The following is a 21828-nucleotide window of genomic DNA, read 5'->3' as shown; positions in this document are numbered from 1 at the left end:
CCGGCAGCGCTGGAAATCCTGATCGTCCCTAAGGTACTGTAAGTATAAACTAAACTAACCCCCTAACCCTCCTTAGGGGTGCCTAACCCTAACCTCCCCCCCAAGTGCCTAACCCTAATCCCACCTCTAAGTACCTAACCCTAACCCCCCCCTTTCTCGCTGCCTAGACCTGTCCCCCGTGGGGGGGTGCCTAACCCTCCCCCTAGCCTAACCCTAACCTTCCCGGGGGGGTGCCTAACCCTAAGTCCCCCCCCGGGTGCCCTAAACCTAACCCTCCCCCCGTGGCTGTCCGCTCGCGGCGCCCGGCATCCCTTCGATCGGGATGCCGGGTGCCGGTCTCCCGGCGTCAGGGAAATGTCAGGCGTCTACATCTAGACGCCTGGCATTTCACCCTCGCCGGGATATGACAGTCGGGAAGCCGGCTGCCAGTATTAAGGCAGCCGGTTTCCCGATTGTATACCGGTTTTCACCAGTTACACGTCACAGACACTTACGTCCCATTTGCGCCCTTTCTGTACCATTTATTTTATGTGCAACAAACAAATTCACTATTAGTCATCAATGAAACTACAAAAACCTCTCTATTAAAACAAGAATAACTCTCCATCTCGTCTGAATAAAATGCGGTGCAGGAGTTCAGACAATGGGTTTATAAGAGGCATGGAGGGACCACTTGAGTGAGGAAGATGTACTTGCTGAAGGGTACAGTAGAGATAATTGCTGCTCTGTTATCCATGACTTGTAGAATAGAGGCCTGCGCTAAGGAGGAAGTGCTGAGAGAAAACACCCTCCGCTGATGATCGGAGAACTGGTGGCTCAGTAATACCCCTTTTACACCAAAGTCCAGGGTCTGACCCAGGATTTGGAACACGGGGCCTGATTCAGAGCCAGACGCTCTGACAGAGCACTCGCTCTGAATCAGGGCCGGCCTTTTTTTTTAGAGCGGCCTCTTGGCCGCTCGCATAGCTGTGGGTGACCACCCACAGCTATAACGAGCGGCCATGATGATGGTCGCGATGGTCAAGACCATCGCAACCATTGGGCTTGCGACGAGACCCTTGTGGTAGGGTCTCGTTACCGCAAGCCCCAGAGAGCTTTCAGCTTTAATAGAGCCGAAAGCTCTCCCACTGACATCACTTGTGATGTCAGTGGGGCCGGCCCCAGACGGTAGGCGTTCCCATGGGAAAGCCTCCGTCTGGGCAGCCACGCCCCCGGCCCGCCTACCAAAGGGGGCGTGCTGTCACTCAACATCGACAGCACGCCACCTTTGGTACGAGACCCGGAACGACGGAGTGCCCGTCGCTATCCAGGTCTCGCGCATGCGCACGACGGAGCCAGCTCCGTAGTGCGCATGCACACTGGCCTATCATCGACCCGGTTGCGAGCGCACAGCGCTTGCGACCGGGTCTGAATCAGGCCCATGGTTCCAACCCGGATCAGACCCGGGACATGACCCCTTTATACTGTGGCGCTGACCTAGGTTATCCCCGGGTCAGCGCTGTTCACACCGGACCCAGGTCTGCAGTAACCCGGGTCTTCCAGTGTTGCAGTGGACGCTTGGAGATGATGTAATCTCCAAGCGCCACTGAAGCTGGCCAATCAGGTAGCATGTGGGATGACTTGGATCGTAACCCAGGGTCGTGCCGTTTACACTGCAAGGTGACACGGGAACGACCCGTGCCCAACCCTGCAAGCTGCCCGTATTGGATTCCAGGGTCACTGGTCCCGGGTTGATCCATTTCCACTGACAAAAATCCCGGGTTCATACGCGTTCACGTGCAAAAACCTGGGATTCTCATTTCAGTGTAAAAGGGGTATAACACTCTGCTGCGCCATCCTGGGCAGAGAACATTGTGTAAAACTGAAACATTACAAAAGCTGTTCCTCATGAGACAATCATTTTATTCCCAAGCACCAATTTCTTGGAATAAACATTTTCTATATTTAAATTTGCATTATTACAGCGCTGCAACACATGCCACACTACAGACCCCAACTGTGCACAAAAAGAGCCCAAAAGGACTTGGTTACCAACATACAAGTTGTATGCAAAGTGTCCTGACTTTACTGTTAATAAACTGATTCCAGGTTTAGGGATAGTGGCCCTCATTTAGAGGCGGTTGCAAGAAGCGAGCGCTCGCTCTGAATGAGGGCTGCCGCTTGACTGTTCCTTAAGGAACGCCTCCGTTTGTGAAACCACCCCCCCTGCCACACCTACAAAACGGGTCGAGCTGTCGATCAACATCGACAGCCGCCCCTTTTGTAGTGAGCTCCGGAATTAGAGAACTTCTCTCTCGCTCCGGGGTTTGCGCACGCGCAGTGCGGCCGTTGCGCGTGCGCAGGGCCTACCCATCGACCCTGTTGCGAGCGCTCAGCGCTTGCGACCGGGTCTGAATGAGGGCCAGTGTGAGCTGTAGACCTACTGTTTGATAATATATATATATATATACAGGCACGACTACGCATACGGCCCCTGTTCTGGGTGTGCACACTGGGAATTGAAGCAAGGATGGTGTAGAACTCACTTTGCATCAGCCCCTTGATCTGCATGGCAAATGTCTTAAGCATTTAGTGTGGACAAATTAATTTGACACTACATTCGTATGTTAGGAACAAAATAAGGTGAGCCAACTTCATTTTATTGTGTATTTATGATATATACAGCGCCAGGGTACATAGCCTTCTTTGAGACCAAAATTACTGTATGTTTATACTCTTACTGATCAATTATTTTGGAAGCATAATAATCGTGGATTTCACCTAGTTAAAAAGGGCATTGCCTGGAATTTGGCATAATTCTAAAGCCTGGTTGGGTCATGACTGGGCTGGGTGGTGGTCTGGCTTGCTAGGATGCAGCTGGGGTGTCCTGATTTGTGAACTGGGAATATTAATGGACTATTAATATGTAGGCTTTATAATTTTCAATCATGATTGTGACCCAGTGTTTCCTCTTAATTAAATGTACAGTAACAGTTCTTTACAAATTAGGTATCTTGTCTTACTTCTGTATTCTTAAATTTTACTCCTCTCCTAATACCCCTCCCCATTTCCCTGGGGCTCTTCTATTTGCCTTTTTTTCTAGGGATCTTCCATTTCTGTGATATTAAAATGATAAAACTTTTATGTTTACAATGGCTGCTGAGGGGGTGCGCAGGAGGACCAGTCAGAAGCCGTATTAACAGAGATTGTGGTTTTTGTGTGATGAACTGTAAAGCCTGGGGCAAAACACCTGATTGGAGCAATCCCCAGGTCTCTAGGGAGCAAAAGGAGTATGTAATAATTAATGACTGGGTGGTAATGCCGCTTTAAGTATGTGTATGATAAAAAATAATACATTAGAAGTTGGAGACTTATACAAAATATTAATAATAAAATAACTCATATACAGAAGTGTTACAAAGGTACACCCTAAGTGGCTCAGCATCTCACGTTAAACTCAAACCGAAAGATAAGAACACCTGATGTTGAAGTTAGGTGACAATAATTCATTTCTGAAAATCAGTTATGGAATTATAGTAAAATAAGGCAAACAGTGAAGTTTTGAGTCCAAGGGGCAACAATGGCAGCATTTTAGGCTTAATAATCATAAGAATAAGAAAAAAATCCTTGGGACAATGTATATAAAAAGATATGCAGGGTCATGGGCTCCAACAGGATCCCGTCCATGTGATGTGTGAAAAGTGATTGCTCTTCCGGGTTCCGACCCTGCAGTTACTGTGCATCTGCAAGTGGCTATTATCGGAGAGGGATAGGCTACATTAGCTTACACCATTAAAAGATGACGTCAGCTATCAGGACCTAAGCTCTGAAAAGGTAAACTTTTTGGAGGTTAACACATTTGACAATATTGCTGTCCCCATATAAACCTATGGGGACTGCTCTGGCGGTCAAAAAAATAGGAGGGACCACTGCAGGTATTGGATATAGCTGCCATAGGGGGGTATTTATCAAAGCTGGGAGAGAGATAACATGGTAAAAAATAAATTACCAACCAATCAGCTCCTATCATTTTATAAACACAGCCGTCAAAATGTAAATTGGAAGCTGATTGGTTAGTACTTTATCTCTCACAATTTTATCTCTCTCCTAGCTTTGATAAATACCCCCATAGTATCTTATTGATGCATTTGTTTGATACTTAAAAAAAAATGTGTGAATCTCCTAAAAATAAAATTTTCTGGGGATTTTCCGTAAAATTATTTTAATAGTCTCCCAAATGAGGAGTTGAAACAGATATGTAACTAAAATGACATGAGAGACCCAACACAGTTTTGCTGTGTGCAGTTTAATCTCCTATTCGCAGCGATAACAGATGACTTTTCAGGACAATTTCTAAAAACCGTTTGCCAGGACAGCGGGTCCGATAAAGGACCTGGCGAAAAGTTGGCAGCAATGTGACAGAGGTCACTATCACTGTGCTGCTAGCACTGACATTGTATGATGGCCACGCATGAGCAGAAACATTCTGTGATGGGGGAAGAGCAACAATCCTGCTTTCAGAAATGTCTCCGGCGTTCTCTCCATGGGGGAGACGTTTCAAACCTCTGAGAGCAACAAAGTGGAGAAGTTCCCCATAGTAACCAATCAGCTTCCAGTTATAATTTATATGGCAGTTTAAGAAATGACAGAAGTTGATTGGTTGCTATGGGCAACTTCTCCATTTTATCTCTCTACCCCCATAGGTTCAGATTACCTCCGGCATCACTCTATCTGAAGATGGCGTCAGCTATCGAGTCCATGCTCCGAAAAGCTACGCTTGGCAAATTTCCCTACACATCTAAATGACAGGGATACTTAGTACATTCAGAAACGATTGTAGCTTTCATATATGAACCGCCAAATGAGGATATGAAGAGAAAAGTGACATAAAATCAGGTATTTTACTTAATGCTAAAGAGTTAAGTCTAATTTATATCTTCTTTCCCAGGGCCATTGTAAGTGGCTGTAGCAATAGTACCATATGTAAACCTATATAAATGACAAAATCCAATGTTTTGTTACAAATATTAGTAAACATGCATTGTGGGAGTTAATGTAAGACAGAAATGTCACTGTAAGTCATATTACCCTTGCAGTGTGTTAGGAAACCCTCTCCTATCGTATTGTAAGGTCTCCTATCTGCTGCATCATCTGTATTCCACCCCCTTCTTCCCACAAGTGCAATGACAGTGCTGGCACTTAGCAGGCAGACTTGGAGCCCCAGCCCTGACACAAGGCCTCTTTCTTGTGCTGTAAACAAGCAGAAGTGTTAGCGCTGCACGTGTTGTTGGGTTTGTATTTATAACAAGGCGGGATCACGTGGTGCTGCTGCTGGGGAGGAGGAGGGGACCTGGCTCCGGCTCCGGCTGTGGCTCTCCACTGCTGCTGCTGCTGCTGGTGATGGCTCCTCCACTTCCTCCTTGTGTGACAGAGCAGCAACAGCAGCACACACAGCGCACACATACAGCGCAGCTCGGGGGAGCTGATCATTGCCCTCAGTTCTGAAATTCCCAGGACCCGGCAGCCACACACTGGATTCCTCTCCGTATCCTGGAAGAGGGACAATATGAGTGCAGGGGACGAGGTCTGCACTGGCTGGCTGATCAAGTCACCCCCAGAGAAGAAGCTGAAGAGATATGTGAGTACTAGGCATAATAATACTCCCAGTAGATCCCAGTGTGTCAGTGTACTTCAGTTCTCTGCTTGAGGAGCCGCTGCCCGCAGATAGACAGGGGATGTAGTTAATAGACCGGCGGAGTCTGATCTGTCCACTTCTGCTGATCTCCAGCCTTTAATCACTCTCATAACTTGCTCTTCTCAACCTGTCTCATCCAACATCCTATAATCCAGATGAGACGCTGATACAGGCAGGATAGGAAATGTTTGTCTCAGTGTTGTTATTTCCACAACTAAGTTTGATGCATGTTATAGCATCACCAGCGTCTTCTGTGTTTTTACTATTATTCCTTATGTGTTCACAACTGTAAAGCGCAATGGAATAATCTGGCGCTATATAATTACATGTGCAATAATAAATGATAGTACACAGCGCGTGAGTGTATTCCCTCATTATCACATAGGGGGGTTGGGAGCATTGGAGGATGTGTGGGAGAACGTGCACCCTGCCCAGATACCCTCATTTGTCTCAGTGGATCAGCCTGTCTGGGAAAATAACAGGGTGTGTGTCACACAAAGCATAGGAAACTCTAGCAATGCTAGCCTGCCAGCAGACATTCCATGCACAAATAACTCAGGGACTTTTTATTTATCCAATTAGTTGAGGTCTTAAAGCCATTTTGATTGTAGATCTGACCCGTTATTGTTCATTCTGTGGGAAATGTGTGGGGTGGAAGGGTTATTGCAGATGCTTATTCCTCATATGTTTTCTGTGTAAGTGTTTGTTGTTGTTGTGCTTAATACTGACCTATTCCTTTGCTGATGTTAGTAACTTTGTCACTCAAATTAGGGAACAAGCGTGGTTAACATCTTGTGTGACAGCAGAATTGGCCTGTGACTCACAGTCATTTGTTTGTCCCATGGTCATGCTGTATTTAAAGATATTCCAATCCATTTTTTATTATGTATGCCTACATCAAAGTCGTATTTTATACATAGGAGTCTCCTTATGTCAAACATAATGATCAGTCTCATATTTAACATCAAAGATTGTTAGCCTTGCGGTTCAGTGACGTTATGTACCCTGATTGCATTTACTATCACTCCTTGGATAGTGCATAGTTTTGCCATGTAAATAAATAAACATCTGCTTGTGTTTCCAGATCATAGTAAAATATGTGACCTGTCATCCTGAACGATTTAATTTCCCATAGCCGCTGTCAGTGTTTAGTTTATTTCTTGTACATGTGTATTTTCTATGTAGTGTTTTTTCACATGGTCAGATGAATGTATGCATTCTGTATATATTATATAAAGAACAGCAAATATACTTCTTAAAAAATAAACTTGTGCACAAACGACGCACTGTTGAGAGCTGAAAGTAATACAAATGAGCAATGTTTAGATAAATGTCATACAAATCTATTGCGTACAGTGAATAATATCATCCAGATCATGCTGGCTTCTTCACACATATGTGCTGAGTAAATATATAAAATGCATGAAAATGAATGCACTTTAGATGCAAGTTGCACCATTTTATAACACAATACAGGTTGAGTCTCCCATATCCGAAATTCTCGCGACCAGGAGCATTTCGGATTTTGGATCATTTCGGTTTTCAGAATACCTTGCGGGGGGGATCCGGGAGATGTCACAGGAGGCCTGGCGTGTGCAGCGGAGGGGTCTGGCAGGTGTTACAGGAGGCTTGGCGTATGCTGCGGGGTGTCCGGTGAGTGTCACAGGAGGCCTGGCATGTGCTGCGGGGGTGTCCGGTGAGTGTCGCAAGGGATCCGTCGGGTGGAGTCCGTCAGGTATCATGTGCGGCCCGGAATGTGCGGCATTGGTGGGTCCTGCGGGTGTCACTGGGGGGCCGGCGGGTGTAGCAATAAGGTCCGTCACGTGCTGCGGGGGAGTCTGGCGGGTGTCGCAATGTTCCTGGAGTGCGCTGCAGTGGGGGGAGAGTGGCATATAGGCCACACCCACGTCACTAGTGATTGGTCATTGATCTGTGACATCATGACGCCAGGTCACGTCATGACGTCACCGCTACCACAAAATACTTCGGTTTTTGGAATATTTCGGATAATAGAATTACGGATATGGGAGACTCATCCTGTAATATCATCCAGATCATGCTGGTTTCTTCACACATATGTGCTGAGTAAATATATAAAATGCATGAAAATGAATGCACTTTAGATGCAAGTTGCACTATTTTATAACACAATAATATCATCCAGATCATGCTGGTTTCTTCACACATATGTGCTGAGTAAATATATAAAATGCATGAAAATGAATGCACTTTAGATGCAAGTTGCACCATTTTATAACACAATGGTGAGAATGAGCCCACCAGAATCCATTAATCCTAGTTTTAATATGGGTTTCAGTAGTTGGTTAATGAAAACGCATGAAGAGGCTGATTGCGGAGTTGGTCCCAAAATGGGCAGAAATTACCCTTAAAAATAAAAAATTAAAGCATAAACTGCATATTTCCACCAATATGTAGAGGTCAAGATGCGTTCCGGTCAGCTACAGTAGCTTATGTGCCTGGTTTCACACCAGACACACATCCCAGGCACTTGTAACCATTTACTTTATGTACAACAAACGTATTTGTTGAGGCATCAATTAAACTACATACATTTATCTAGTACATCGTCTACTCATTATCATGCGTATGCAAAAAAAAAAAATACTTAGGCACGCTCACAAAAACATAATCCCCGCCGATATGATGAAGAAAGCACCAATCAGTGCCTGAGGTTCCTTTGCAAACTGCCAATCACAAATGGTTGGCTAGAACACCTGCCTTGACCACCTGCAAATAATCCAGCTTTCTCAGGCGTATATGCATGCGCTTTTCTGTAATCTGCCTACATGAGAAAGCCCCTCCCACCCCCCTTCTGCCTCTCTGGTTGTAAGTTTTATTTGGTGCTAGATGCATGCAGATCTGCAGGGGTGTTTTTGCTTGCCTTTTCTTTTTAGGCACGAGCAGTGCAAATTTACGGATATGCAGATTGGTGTGATGGTGACCTGGATTTGAAAGGGGTAATATCTATTTCGCATTCATTTTTGTAGTATTAGTAAAATAATATAGATATGCATATATTAATTTTATGGCAACACAGTATTCAACAACCGTTGTGACGCTAAGATAACTATAAAATGAATGTACAAAAAATATAATTTGTCATTTGAAAAAATCCATGTCCACCTACATTTCAGTAACTTTCTGAGTCCCTTGGCTGAAGGGCAGGCACATCTATTTTGCTCATCACTTTAAAATAGCTGCAGAGGGGGGTGCCAGCAGGAGGACATGCTAGAGGTGCCACCTGATGATTGGTCCTCCTACTCGTACCGCTAATCCACAGCATCACACAGCCCTGGCGTTTATAGCTGGGACTGTGAGAGCCGCCACAGAGCACCAGAAAAGCACAGAGCACATTTTATTCCTACAAAATATATAAAAAAAATCTTGTTTTTCCAATATATAATCTTTAGAAACAAGGATTCTTTTAATGGAAGAGATGTGAATATTTTCCGTGGAAATAGATGACAGATCATGTTAATTATTCATCATTACATTTGATGAATATTGGTTTCAATGAGACAGATACTGTTCCTGTCTTAGATCTGCCCCCTATATGTTCAATTTAAAATGAAAATCATCATTCAGTTCAATGTGATCCAACTGGAAATACAACCCTTCTAATTGACAGTTGTCAGGTAGAGATAAATCCATTTCTAATTCAGAGGTGTAAGGTTATAATCAGGCATGTGAACTCACTTTACCTTGTTTGCAGTTTTGACGTCTACAGGGGCTGGTAACCAAAACAAGCTGCAGCACTCGTGAACACAGATATTCAGTGACCTTACTTACGTTTGTTGATGTAAAGCTAGTTGTGGAAATGTGCAGGGAATGAGGTGCAGAGACTGAATTCTCATATAGAAGTAAACATTGCATTACGGTATGTTCAATATGTCATGATTACCAGAAAGTTTGGCAATGATAACTTGAGGAATAAATTCTGTTTGATTTGTAGGAGGATAGAAGTAAAACTTACAAAAAAAAGAAGTAGAACTCAAAACTGTATGGCGTTTACTGTGAGCGCTTTAAATACAGTCAGGTGCATAAATATTAGGACATTGACAGAATTTTCAGATTTTGGCCTCTATTTACCACCACAATGGCTGTGAAATGAAACAAACAAGATGTGCTTTAACTGCAGACTTTCATATTTAATTTGAGGCTAATTATATGCAAATCAGGTGAACGGTGTAGGAATTACAACGGTTTCTATATGTGCCTCCCACTTTTTAAGGGGCCAAAAGTAATGGGACTATCAACTCAAAAGTTATTTCATGGACAGGTGTGGGCTATTCCCTCGTTATTTCATTATCAATTAAGCAGGTAAAAGGTCTGGAGTTGATTCTAGGTGTGACATTTGCATTTGGAATCAGTTGCTGTCGACTCTCAATATGAGATCCAAAGAGCTGTGACTATCAGTGAAGCAAGCCATCATTAGGCTGAAAAATCAAAACAAACCCATCAGAGAGATAGCAAAAACATTAGGTGTGGCCAAATCAACTGTTTGGAACATTCTTAAAACGAAAGAACGCACCAGAGAGCTCAGCAACACCAAAAGACCCGGAAGACCACCAAAAACAACTGTGGTGGATGACAGAAAAATTATTTCCCTGGTGAAGAAAAACCCCTTCACAACAGTTGGCCAAATCAAGAACACTCTCCAGGAGGTAGGTGTATATGTGTCAAAGTCAACAATCAAGAGAAGACTTCACAAGAGTGAATATAGAGGGTTCACCACAAGATGTAAACCATTGGTGAGCCTCAAACACAGGAAGACCAGATTAGAGTTTGCCAAACAACATCTAAAAAAGCCATTACAGTTCTGGAACAACATCCTATGGACAGATGAGACAAAGATCAACTTGTACCAGAGTGATGGGAAGAGAAGAGTATGGAGAAGGAAAGGAACTGCTCATGATCCAAAACATACCACCTCATCAGTGAAGCATGGTGGTGGTAGTGTCATGGCGTGGGCATGTATGGCTGCCAATGGAACTGGTTCCCTTGTATTTATTGATGATGTGACTGCTGACAAAAGCAGCAGAATTAATTCTGAAGTGTTTCGGGCAATATTATATGCTCATATTCAGTCAAATGCTTCAGAACTCATTGGACGGCGCTTCACAGTGCAGATGGACAATGACCCGAAGCATACTGCAAAAGCAACCAAAGAGTTTTTTTAAGGCTAAAAAGTGGAATGTTATGCAATGACCAAGTCAATCCTCTGACCTGAATCCGATTGAGCATGCATTTCACTTGATGAAGACAAAACTGAAGGGAAAATGCCCCAAGAACAAGCAGGAACTGAAGATATTCGCAGTAGAGGCCTGGCAGAGCATCACCAGGGATGAAACCCAGCGTCTGGTGATGTCTATGCGTTCCAGACTTCAGGCTGTAATTGCCTGCAAAGGATTTGCAACAAATTATTAAAAAATTAAAGTTAGATTTAGGATTGTTTAGTTTGTCCCATTACTTTTGGCCCCTTAAAAAGTGGGAGGCACATATAGAAACCGTTGTAATTCCTACACCGTTCACCTGATTTGGATGTAATTACCCTCAAATTAAATCTGAAAGTCTGCAGTTAAAGCACATCTTGTCTGTTTCATTTCAAAGCCATTGTGGTGGTGAATAGAGGCCAAAATATGAAAATTCTGTCAATGTCCCAATATTTATGCACCTGCCTGTGGGCCTGATTCAGAGCCGCTCGTAAGAGGCCGCTCGTTCGTTCCGAGCGATGTTCGCACATCTGCGCATGCGTATGGGTTGTAATGCGCATGCGCCAACCAGTCAGTGCGGTCGGAAATCGTGTGCTTGCAAAATAGCGAATGCCTGCTAATTTGAGTGACAGAATGAGGCGTTTGTGGGTGGTAACAGGGGAAGGAGCTTGAAAACGGGGAGTGGAGATCCGAACGCAGGCCGCCCAAACGGTCAAAACGGGTGTTTTAAGGGTGTGCATAATTAACAAAGCAGCGTCATCGACCACGTCAGTTGGTTGTCTTTTAGCCTGAACTGCTTGCATGATTGCGGTAGGAAAATGCTACCACAAGATTAGCGAGCAGTTCATACGCCTTTCGATGTACTCGATTAAAATCTAATAGCGGAGATGACTTATGATGCGAGCGGCCAAGGGGCGTCTTTACAAAATAGCGAGCGCATGTTTCGTTCGCTCGCTCACACATAGAGGCGTCAACGGACCGCAAAGAGCGAGCGCTCAATTTAAATAGCCAGCCCCTTTTTCTGAACGCGCGTCCGCAAATAGCGTCCGGCTCTGAATCAGGCCCTGTATCTGTAAACATTACAGAGTATAGTGATCAACGATTAAATATCTTTAACCATTACAGAGTATAGTGATCATGCTGAATTGAACATACACCTGTTTGTACTGTGCATGTCCACAATAAAAGTGTATACCTATATCCATATGCGGATATGACTGTTCTACCTCTTTACACTTCTAGGGGCAGAACGGGATGATGATCCAAATAAAGTCTGAGTACAGTATTGCCGTGTATGCTTAATTACTAATGGAGAGAGAACCACATGGAGATGCAGATACGCCTGACAGTATCTGTATCACTTGCAGACAGGGCCGGAACAGTGCAAAAATGCACAAATGCCCCCTATGTATGGCCCTCTGAGCACACAATGCCATGACATCGCGCCAAAGGGGAGGGGCTGGCAGCACAGACCGCAGTGTGCTCGTCACAGGACGCTGCGGACAGCACTGCACGAGCGATCCTGGCTGCAGGGTGTTGTTCTAGGGACTCTGCTAGCCAGAAGCATGGGGCGGCAGTAGTGCCACGCACTTTCCTTCTGTTCGGTAGCAACATTTGCACGCCCCTAGTTACGGCCCTGCTTGCAAGTGACTGAGAATTATATTTTTGCTGCTTTCATTTGTATGTGAGAAGGAAGATTATACCTGCAGTATTACAGGTACAGTCAGCTGTACGCTCTACGCTATCAGCTACAGACAATTTGGAATTTTCATTTTAGGTATAAAATAGTGTTGTAATCACACTTAAGGGGCCAATTTAAGAACTTGTGGTAATGACAATGATTTATTCACTGACAATTTTTGCAGTGAAATAAAACCCTGTTTTGACAAAAGTTATCAGTAAAATGTTAGGGTTAATAACTTACCTCTTACCTGGGCCAGTCTGAGGAGGTAAGTGAATACGTGACCATGCATGCACGTGCAGTGGAACTGAGAGCCTATACTTGTGCTTTCAGTTTCATTTTGTAAAAATTATTATTTTTTATTTAAATTCTAAATATGTAATTTCCAGTTGTGATCACTTGTTATATAGGGCAGCGAAAACAAACTGCGCAGCTTTTCACTATGTTAAATATGCCCTTATAAGCTATATTTACTAGGGTTCCTCCTAGGCTGTTTTAGCGGGGCGCCATGCCCTGCCCGATTTTTAAAAGGGCAAAATGTGCCCTGGGATTTTAGCAGCGCCCCGCTAAAACAGCCTGCCCTGAGCCTTCTCCACCCGCAGGCAGCAGTGTCCCACGGGTGGGTAAAGTTGCGTTGAACGTTCACCGCCAGGTGAATAGACGCCATGCGCATTGCCACGGCATCTATTCACCATGTGGGGAGAACTTGGTGGAAGCCCAGCACCTCTGTATGTGCTGGGCACGCCCCCAATTGTGACAAATTAGTGGCGTGTCACAATGACACACCTCTACCCAGCAAGACACACCCCCTTTTCTGGAGCGCACGCGTTTTCGACGCGCACGGAGGCTTCCTGCTGGCACTCTCATCACCCTGCCCTTCCCACAGTCTAGTGGGAATGCTATTTACTAAGAGGCTGCTTTCAAAGCCACAGTTGTTGGCGTTTCTGCCCGCAGGATTTAAAATGGCAATATTAAATTAAATGCAATACACTGCAGGTTTTGCATTTAATATTATTGCGGTTTTAAATGATATGGCCAGGGCCGATGACAAGCAGTCACCACTTAGTAAATACACTCCCAAATTCTATGGTTGAGGTTCTCGGTTGTGCAAGACTGCAAGAGTTTCTTATTGTATAGTGCATTCAGCACAATCAGCACGACATCTGTTGCTGGAAAACCTCTCCCACTGCTGACCACACATCTTGGTAAATGTCATTTTGCAGAACATGTCCAAGGTTACCAGCCGTTTCCTTTGTGACTTTGCTTTTAAGCAGTTAATTTTCTTTTGAAAGATCACTCTCAGAGTAGCATTAATGTCATCAAATGACTTCCATTGCTCTACAAATATTAAGCATTTTTACCTGCTTTATATCTCCAATTGCTTTTAATTCGCTATACAGCACTAAACTGATGGGTGCAAAATTTCTCTTTAAACTGACATACAGATGTTTTCTCATACACTGGCTTCTCTCACACCAAACAGCCAGGTCCCGTGCGACTTGGCCGTGCCGTGCATCTTATCCGCAATTAAATAACTGGAAGCGCCAAAACTACTTTGCTACATTGTACTGATCAATTTGATGTGCAACATGTGTGTGTGTGTGTGTGAATGAGTCTGAATCTGTATATGAAGTGCTACGATGCCACGGCTGCGCCTTTTGCTCACCCCAAGTACCCTTGTGCTACATCTATGACTTTGTACCTTTTTAAAACGAAAGCTGGCTACACACTTAGCGATATTTTGAGCGTTTTGCCGGATTCTGACGGATTGGAATGGCAAATCATTCAAATCGTTAAGTTTGTACCCACTATATCGGGTGGTGCACGCTTCCATAGGGTCATCGGCCGCATCGTCTGGTCGGCCCTACAAGCACCTCAACTTGACGATGCGGCTGACGATCCCATGCAGCGAGATGCGGCAGGGGCCGACATATCGGACAGTCGGGCACCAGATTGTCTAATGTGTACCCGTTGTCTGATATGTCGGCCCTTAGGTGAGGGGGGGGGGTCGACATTGGATCGCTGGTTACACGCGTCGTTTAGTGTGTACCCAGTTTAAATCCTGTGTGGTTAAAGTCTCAGCCCAGCATCTGTAGTGCACTGTGAGTGGTGTTTGTTTCAAATGTAAAGATAAAAATGCTTCTCTACACCACTCAGAGCTGTTGGGGCTAGATGTATGTGGACACATCTGTAATGTCTATTGAAATTATCTGTGTTTGCCATTCACATAGTGCCACTGACAAAGGTGAGAGAATAGACTGATTAATGAATAAATAAAACAGTTTGCATGAAACAAATTGCATTTTATATTGGTAAACTTTGTTTTAAGTCTATTCTCTACCCTTAAATTAATTTCATAAAGCAACTTCTGTTGTTTGGCAGCCTATACATAAACTTTTTACAAGGGTGACAGGGGTTGTCACTGTCTTTTATCGTCCCATCCCATAATTATATTATATAGAATGTGAGGTGTATTATACAGTGTTCGGGATTAAAGAGATTGTTATACAATCTTAGAAGAATGTGGTGGCAGTTACTATGATGACATCTGATTCTGTATTTATCAGCATGATGTCATAGCTAGTATAATTGTTACTACTGCCTATAGAAAGATGCAAACAAAATGGTTTGCATATAAGAATAACAATGGATACTCTATTTATAGAGTTTTGTGTGACAACACCTGCAGCGACCAATCAGCAGTGTGCTCTCATTGTCTAGCTTGCACTAGATCCATCACTGTAGGTCACTGTACATTTGCATGTTGTTACTAAATAACCCCGTTGTCACGTTTGGCTTAGATAAATCCCCTACTGAGGGGATGGAAGCTGAGGTCTCTGGATGAGAGAGGAGCCGTAGGTGTGGGGCCTGGATATATGATCTCCTCATCCACAAGTATCAAACGTTGACCAGACCTGTCCAAAGGCGCGGAGTCTAGCCAACTGGGAGGTGTTCACCAGTGACCCCTCCAAGTGGGATATGGGTTTAAGCTGCACCCAGCTGGCAGGTTGCGGCCCTTTGGACAGGTGTCTGATACTGTGGAAATAGAGATAAATAACTAGTGGCCTTGGAGATATATTTCTACAAGAAGTACTGAGAACTGGTACTCGTATGGGTAAGGAAGCAAGTGCTTGAGGCACTGCTGGACCAAGGTGTGGCACTATCAGCATTACACTGGAGGAATGGTATATGATGCACAGTTGCGTCAGCAGGTGGTAGTATAACGCTCACAGGCGAGAAGTTCAGTTGCACTGTCGCACAATAAGGTGGCACTAGTATTGCATACAGGCAAGATGTTAGGACGCACTGTTGCACAAGGAGTTGGCACCTGTATTGCACACAGGCAAGATGTTAGGATGCACAAGGAGTTGGCACCTGTATTGCACACAGGCAAGATGTTAGGTTGCACAAGGAGTTGGCACTTGTATCGTACACAGGCAAGATGTTAGGATGCACTGTTGCACAAGGAATCGGCACTTGTATCACACACAGGCAAGATGTTAGGACGTACTGTTGCACAAGGAGTCGGCACTTGAATGTCGAGGAGATCACGTAGGGAACCTGAAACAGGGTATCAGCAATACACAAGGTAGCGACAACTTTGCACAGGCAACTTCCTTCCATCTGGAGACTGGCTTTATACCCTAAGGTAGCAGGTTATTGGTGGACAGCGTCAGCTGACCAACACCATGCTACCATTGGTTCAAGTGTAGTCAGGTGTTGTGAACTGTCATGTCAAAGGAACACAGGAAATGTCTGTCTGCCGGCCGCGGCTAGGCATACACTGTCCGATGTGGCCGACAGTTTACCGGGAAATATCGCATCGGACGGGCATGCTGGACAATTCGCCATGCCCGACCGAGCAATATTTAACCCTCGGTCGCCCCCCCACATGCTACAATTATCGGGGCGATCCGCCGATATCAGGCGGATTTCCCCGATAATTGTAGCGTGTATGGCCAGCATTAGTGTTGGCTCAATTTATTTTATTGACTCGTTTTTTTATTCCAGTTTTATTTATTATAACATTTATGTTTGACAGTAATGTTTCTACTTAAAACAAACATGCGTCTTATATTTAAGACACTTTCAAAAATGTATTCTCAAATGCTCATTTTCTAATAGTTCATTTACGTGCAAAATTTGCACTAAACCATAGCACCCACCAGACACTTGCTTACAGTAATAGTATATTTGCCTTCATCTGTTAGTTTTAAAGAGTGATTATAGAAGAATATGTAAGTAAGAAAAGGGATGTGGCTACTTTTTGAACATCATTATAACCTCATACAAGTTATATGGGATGTCTATTCCTGGGGCCCAATGCTAATCCCGAGAGCCTACATCCTCTAAAGTGCAATCTACAATTTTTGGTGCCTGGACCAGCTTTAAGCCTTCTACAGACCTGTACATGGGGTTGGGACGTTCCTAGCTGAAAAGCTACACATTACTTGAGGCTATAATGGTCTATAGGAGGCTGAAAGATTCTCCAGACACATGCTTTTGTGAGGATGACAGATCCAGGGGATAGACCCTGTTGGTGAGTGTTTATATTCTCATTTTCTCATGATTATATTGGTACTGTTTAAGAACATGACCACTGTGATTTATTTATATTCTTTTAGAAATCTTTTTTTTTTTATGTGTGTAATGGTGCATATACACGGTCAGATAAAAACGACGTCCTTTTATTAACCCCCTCTAACGACCAAACGATGGTCGATGTCCGGGCACGGATGGTCGATATCAATATCGACCATCGCCCGTGCATGCAGGCCAACCTGGTCGATATCGACTAGGTTAGCCTGTTTACTACAGGGACCTGCGATCGTTGATCGCGGGTCGTTACATTGTTTGGGGGTTGGTGCATGTTGCTGGATGTTCGATATCAAACATCCAGCACATGCAGGATGATCAGACAATGATTTCTGATGGTAGTCTGATCGTCCCGTGTGTACGGGCCATAAGTGTGATGTAAATCATCCATAAGTCTTATTTTTTTTGCATATTTGTGTTTAATCATTTAATGCCAGGTGCCATTTTGCTTTCTTTGCTAACATGATATCCAACCAGTGCACACAGTGGCATTACCTATAAATGGGGTCAATTCAATTAAATATGATGTGGAATAGCGCTGGGAATAAGTTCCTGGAGCTATTGTCCCCATCGCGCCCTGTACTTAAGTCGGGAGATGCAGGTTACGGCGCCTAATGCCTGGTGTTTAGTTGCGGTAACCTGCATTCTCTGACTTAAGTGACGGGCGAGATGCTGTTAGCGCACGCGGTAAGCCCGGAACCAGCATCGCGGCCCTAGTTTAGGCAGATTTCTGCTCGCATCTCAGGAGGATGCGAGCAAATATCCTCTAGTCGCGTGTTTAACAGTGCGACCAATTAAATATCTGTGGGAACTTATTCCTGTCACCATTCAACATCTCACTTAATCTGAATCGCCCCCATTACCTATAAGGGATTATTCACTTTTGGGCAATTCCACCTATTTATATCCCATCACTCCCTCTTATGGCAAACAAGGGGTTCCTCCACTGAATCAATGCATCCCTTCCATTTCAATACATCAGAATAGTTAATATTTATTGGAATAAGGATTAAAAAATATAATAAAGCTTAAACTATAAGAAATGTTAGTGAAGATATCATGATGGTGGCTGTAGTACATTGATTCAAAATTGACTAAAAGTACTGTATATGATGTACGTACAGGTAACTGCTCAGTAATTATCTATGAAAATGTTGTCAAGTATGTAATTCCAAATCATTTTAAGAACTGAATCATAACTTGTTTTTAGGAATTGTTATAACAAATGATACAGTAAAATGTCACTTAAACAATAAAGTGTATCTAAATGTGTACGTTATGATGACAGATAGATCAAGTACTTAATACCCACCAAATCGCATTTTAGATATTTATTAACCCAGAATCAGAGCAAATATGTCATGGAAAATGAGACACAGGCTATTCTCTACCTCCCAAAGAGTTTGCATTGTATGTATTATTTTGCAGGGCTCCTTTCCCCAGACCTAGCGCTAGTCATTTCAATGTCTCTAAAGAACAGGTGCTCTAAATGTGTAAATATATGGTATATAGAGAGTGTAGAACGATAACAGTAGTTGTTACATAATGGACCATTATGGAGACGGTCAGACTGATGAATGAATAACTCTTGAGAAGCTTACTTCTTCCATTACTAGCATTCATAATATACTGTTCCTAGCCTAAAGGTTCCTAGCCCAATCCAACGGATGTGGGCGACATATCGTCAAAATCGGCTAATGTGTATGCGCTACGTCGGGCCATGCGCGCTCCCATTTGGTCATCGGTCGCATCATCAGGTGGTCCCTACATGCAGGACTGACAACCCCATGCAGAGGGATGTGGCCTGTTCCGACATATCGGGCGGACGGGCACCGGATCGTCTAATGTGTACCAGCTGCCTGATATGTCGCCCTGTCGCCCATCGCATTGCTGGGTACACACATCGTTTAGTGTGTACCCAGGTTAACACCTCTTCTCATCGTTTCTTATTGATTATCATGCGTATGCCTCCACTCCTCGGCTCAATCCAAATAGTTGATTTAGTCATTGGTAAATATAATTTGCCAGAGCAAACAGAGAATCACGCCGACAGTTTGGCTCTCGGTGTGTTTGGTGAAAGATAGGAAATACAAATGCCTAAAAGCAACACCCAGCCACACATTTTAAAATTGCTGAAGCTGTTACATTTACCACATGGGCCAACTCTGACCCATACAAGGGAAGGGCCAACTCTGACCCATACAAGGGAAGGGCCAACTCTGACCCATACAAGGGAAGGGCCAACTCTGACCCATACAAGGGAAACTTTTCTCAATTGTATTGTGCAATGGAATATGCTGGCTCTATATAAATAAATGATAATAATGTTTTCCTAGTTGTCAACACAAATTTGGTAATTTCCAGTGATTTACCACTAAGAACAAGAGGACAGAAAATGTGTATTTTTAGTGTGGGAAGAAGAATACAGTATACCATGTCTCCCAGTTAAATAGCATTTTCCTTGCCCGTAAACTGCAGACTCAATGGGTTTCCTCGCACATTAACCCCCAGAGGGTGCCTTTCCAGCTACTGAAGCTGTAAGGAAAAGGTCACATGTGTAGTAAACCCCGCTAATTGAATCTCCTGGTGTGGGTAATTAGCCAGGGGGTAAATATTGCAGCTATTTGCCCCCCCCCTTCCCCTTCCCCTTCCCCTCCAGGCTGCATTTCAAAGAGTTTAGAGCTTCTTTCGGGATAAAATTTGATACCTGTTTTACACTTGTACATTGTACAACATGATGCACAAATACTGTAGTGTTCACTGTACGGTGCTGGAACTAGAAAAGGGCACTCTAGCGCATGCTCGAAAAGGGGGCGTGTCTTTTTATTACTCTTGGAATCGTGCCCCCAAGTTCTCCCCTTTCTGTGCATAGATGCTGTGTGCATGCGCTCAGCATCTATTCACCAGCGGTGTTCGCTGCGCCACTATTTTTCCCACCTACGGGACACTGCGGCCCGCTGGTGTGGACGGAACCCGCCATGTTGTTTTTGCGGGGCGCCGCCAAAATGGCAGGGTGCATTCTGCCTTTTTTAAATCGGGCAGGGCGTGGTGCCCCGCTAAAGCAGCCTAGTGGGAACGCTATATTGAACCTGATGCTTTCTGACACATTCAAGGATGCAATGCATTTATGTTACAACAATTGTGGATCTCTCCATTTGTATTTTGCACTAGAATACAAACAAAAAAATAGCTTGAAAAACTCTGCTTTTCTTGGCAAGTTTGGTATCAGTACTCTGAGCACAATCATTTCCCTTTGATGATATAATTTGGGTGGAGTGGGGTTTTGGAATGTTAGCCCAGTTAAGTCAAGCTTAATCTTCTATTGCACACTCCCCACTGCATGTTGCTTTAGAAAACAGGAGTTCAGGATTTTCCATTCTGTAGCATTCCTTTAAGTGATTTTTTTTTATATGAAGACAAGTAAAGTAACACATTTTAACAATTACACTGGTCACAATTATTATTTTGTTTAGTTAGATGAACGGTATACGGGAACTTTACAGTTTTGTGATTTTACCCACTAGAGACACTTAAGTAAACTTATTAAAGTGAATAAATAGGACATACTTTTGCACAAATATTCCTACTTGTCCACTATGATAACCAAAATGCGTTAAAGGTTGATATGTATGTACTGCTTGAAAATAAGTAATGTTAAATATTGGTACCTTTAGAGACCAAAAACAAAATGGACTGGTCAAACTCCAAAATATGGCGGCTTTACTTAACTACAATATAGCTTTTCTTACTTCAATAGACCTATTTATCTCCGCAATAATAAATCATTATTACTGCAATTTATTATAATATCACCGGCTATACTCGCTGGGAGCAGTAAGGCTTAACTTGCTTCGCTGGGCCAGTCTTGGGTGAATAGTCAGTTCATGCATTCATACCCATAACTGTCCCAAATTTGACTGGACAGTCCCGTTTTTCAGGCATGTTCCCACCTGCGCATCACGGTGTCCCATGGTGGGGGGTTAGGTTGTGAGGCCCTTTTGTACCTGCTGCTCTGCTTAGCATAAGCAGTGAATAGATGCTGTGCACATGCGCGTGGCATCTATTTAGTGGGGAGAGTGTCTGGGGCATGCCCAGCAGCGTGACAAAAATGGAGGGTGCAGTTTGTAGACACAACATCCCCTGCAAGACCACGCCCCTTGCCACAAGGTCACACCCCCTTTTCGGACATGCGCCTTTGGCTGGAGGTACGTGCATGCGTAGTGGAACGGAAATCCTAGTCTTGGACTTTCAATTCCACTAAGAAAAAAATGGGAGGTAACAATAGTTAAAAAAAAAAAAACAAATATGACACTATTAATGATTAAAGAAATGTTTTACTGAAATAATAATAAAGCATTTTATTTCCATTCATTTCCTCTTGATATCACCATCCTGAGAACTTGAGAAGGATCTTAGGGAACCTTGTTTAGATGAGGTTTTTGCCTGCAAGTCCCTGCCTGACCCTTTCATAGATAAGGAGCAGCACCCATTTCTGTAAGAGAGAGGGCTTTTCTCCTGTTTGTAAATTTACCGGTTAATGAGAACTAATCCCTAATTTAGTGATTTGTTTTTGAACATGTAATGTAAAAATTAGCATTATGCAGTGGTATAAATGAAGTTTCCTTCATTTTAATCTTTTTTCA

General features: G+C 43.7%; 1 protein-coding gene across 1 annotated transcript in view; it reads left to right on the top strand.

Annotated features, from left to right (window-relative positions):
- The first annotated feature begins 5409 nt into the window (after positions 1 to 5409).
- Positions 5410 to 21828, top strand: part of GAB3 (GRB2 associated binding protein 3) — a 137597-nt gene continuing 121178 nt past the window's right edge. Inside the window, exon 1 of the mRNA XM_088482936.1 lies at positions 5410 to 5617. Within this exon, the coding sequence (XP_088339062.1) occupies positions 5546 to 5617 (72 nt within the window). The 5' untranslated portion in view covers positions 5410 to 5545. The remainder of the gene's footprint in view (positions 5618 to 21828) is intronic.

Source organism: Taudactylus pleione, unplaced genomic scaffold, assembly GCF_031769625.1.
Source record: "Taudactylus pleione unplaced genomic scaffold, aTauple2 ptg000296l, whole genome shotgun sequence".
Taxonomy (NCBI): domain Eukaryota; kingdom Metazoa; phylum Chordata; class Amphibia; order Anura; family Myobatrachidae; genus Taudactylus; species Taudactylus pleione.
Note: the sequence above shows the minus strand (reverse complement) of the source record. Positions and strands in the feature narration are given on the sequence as shown.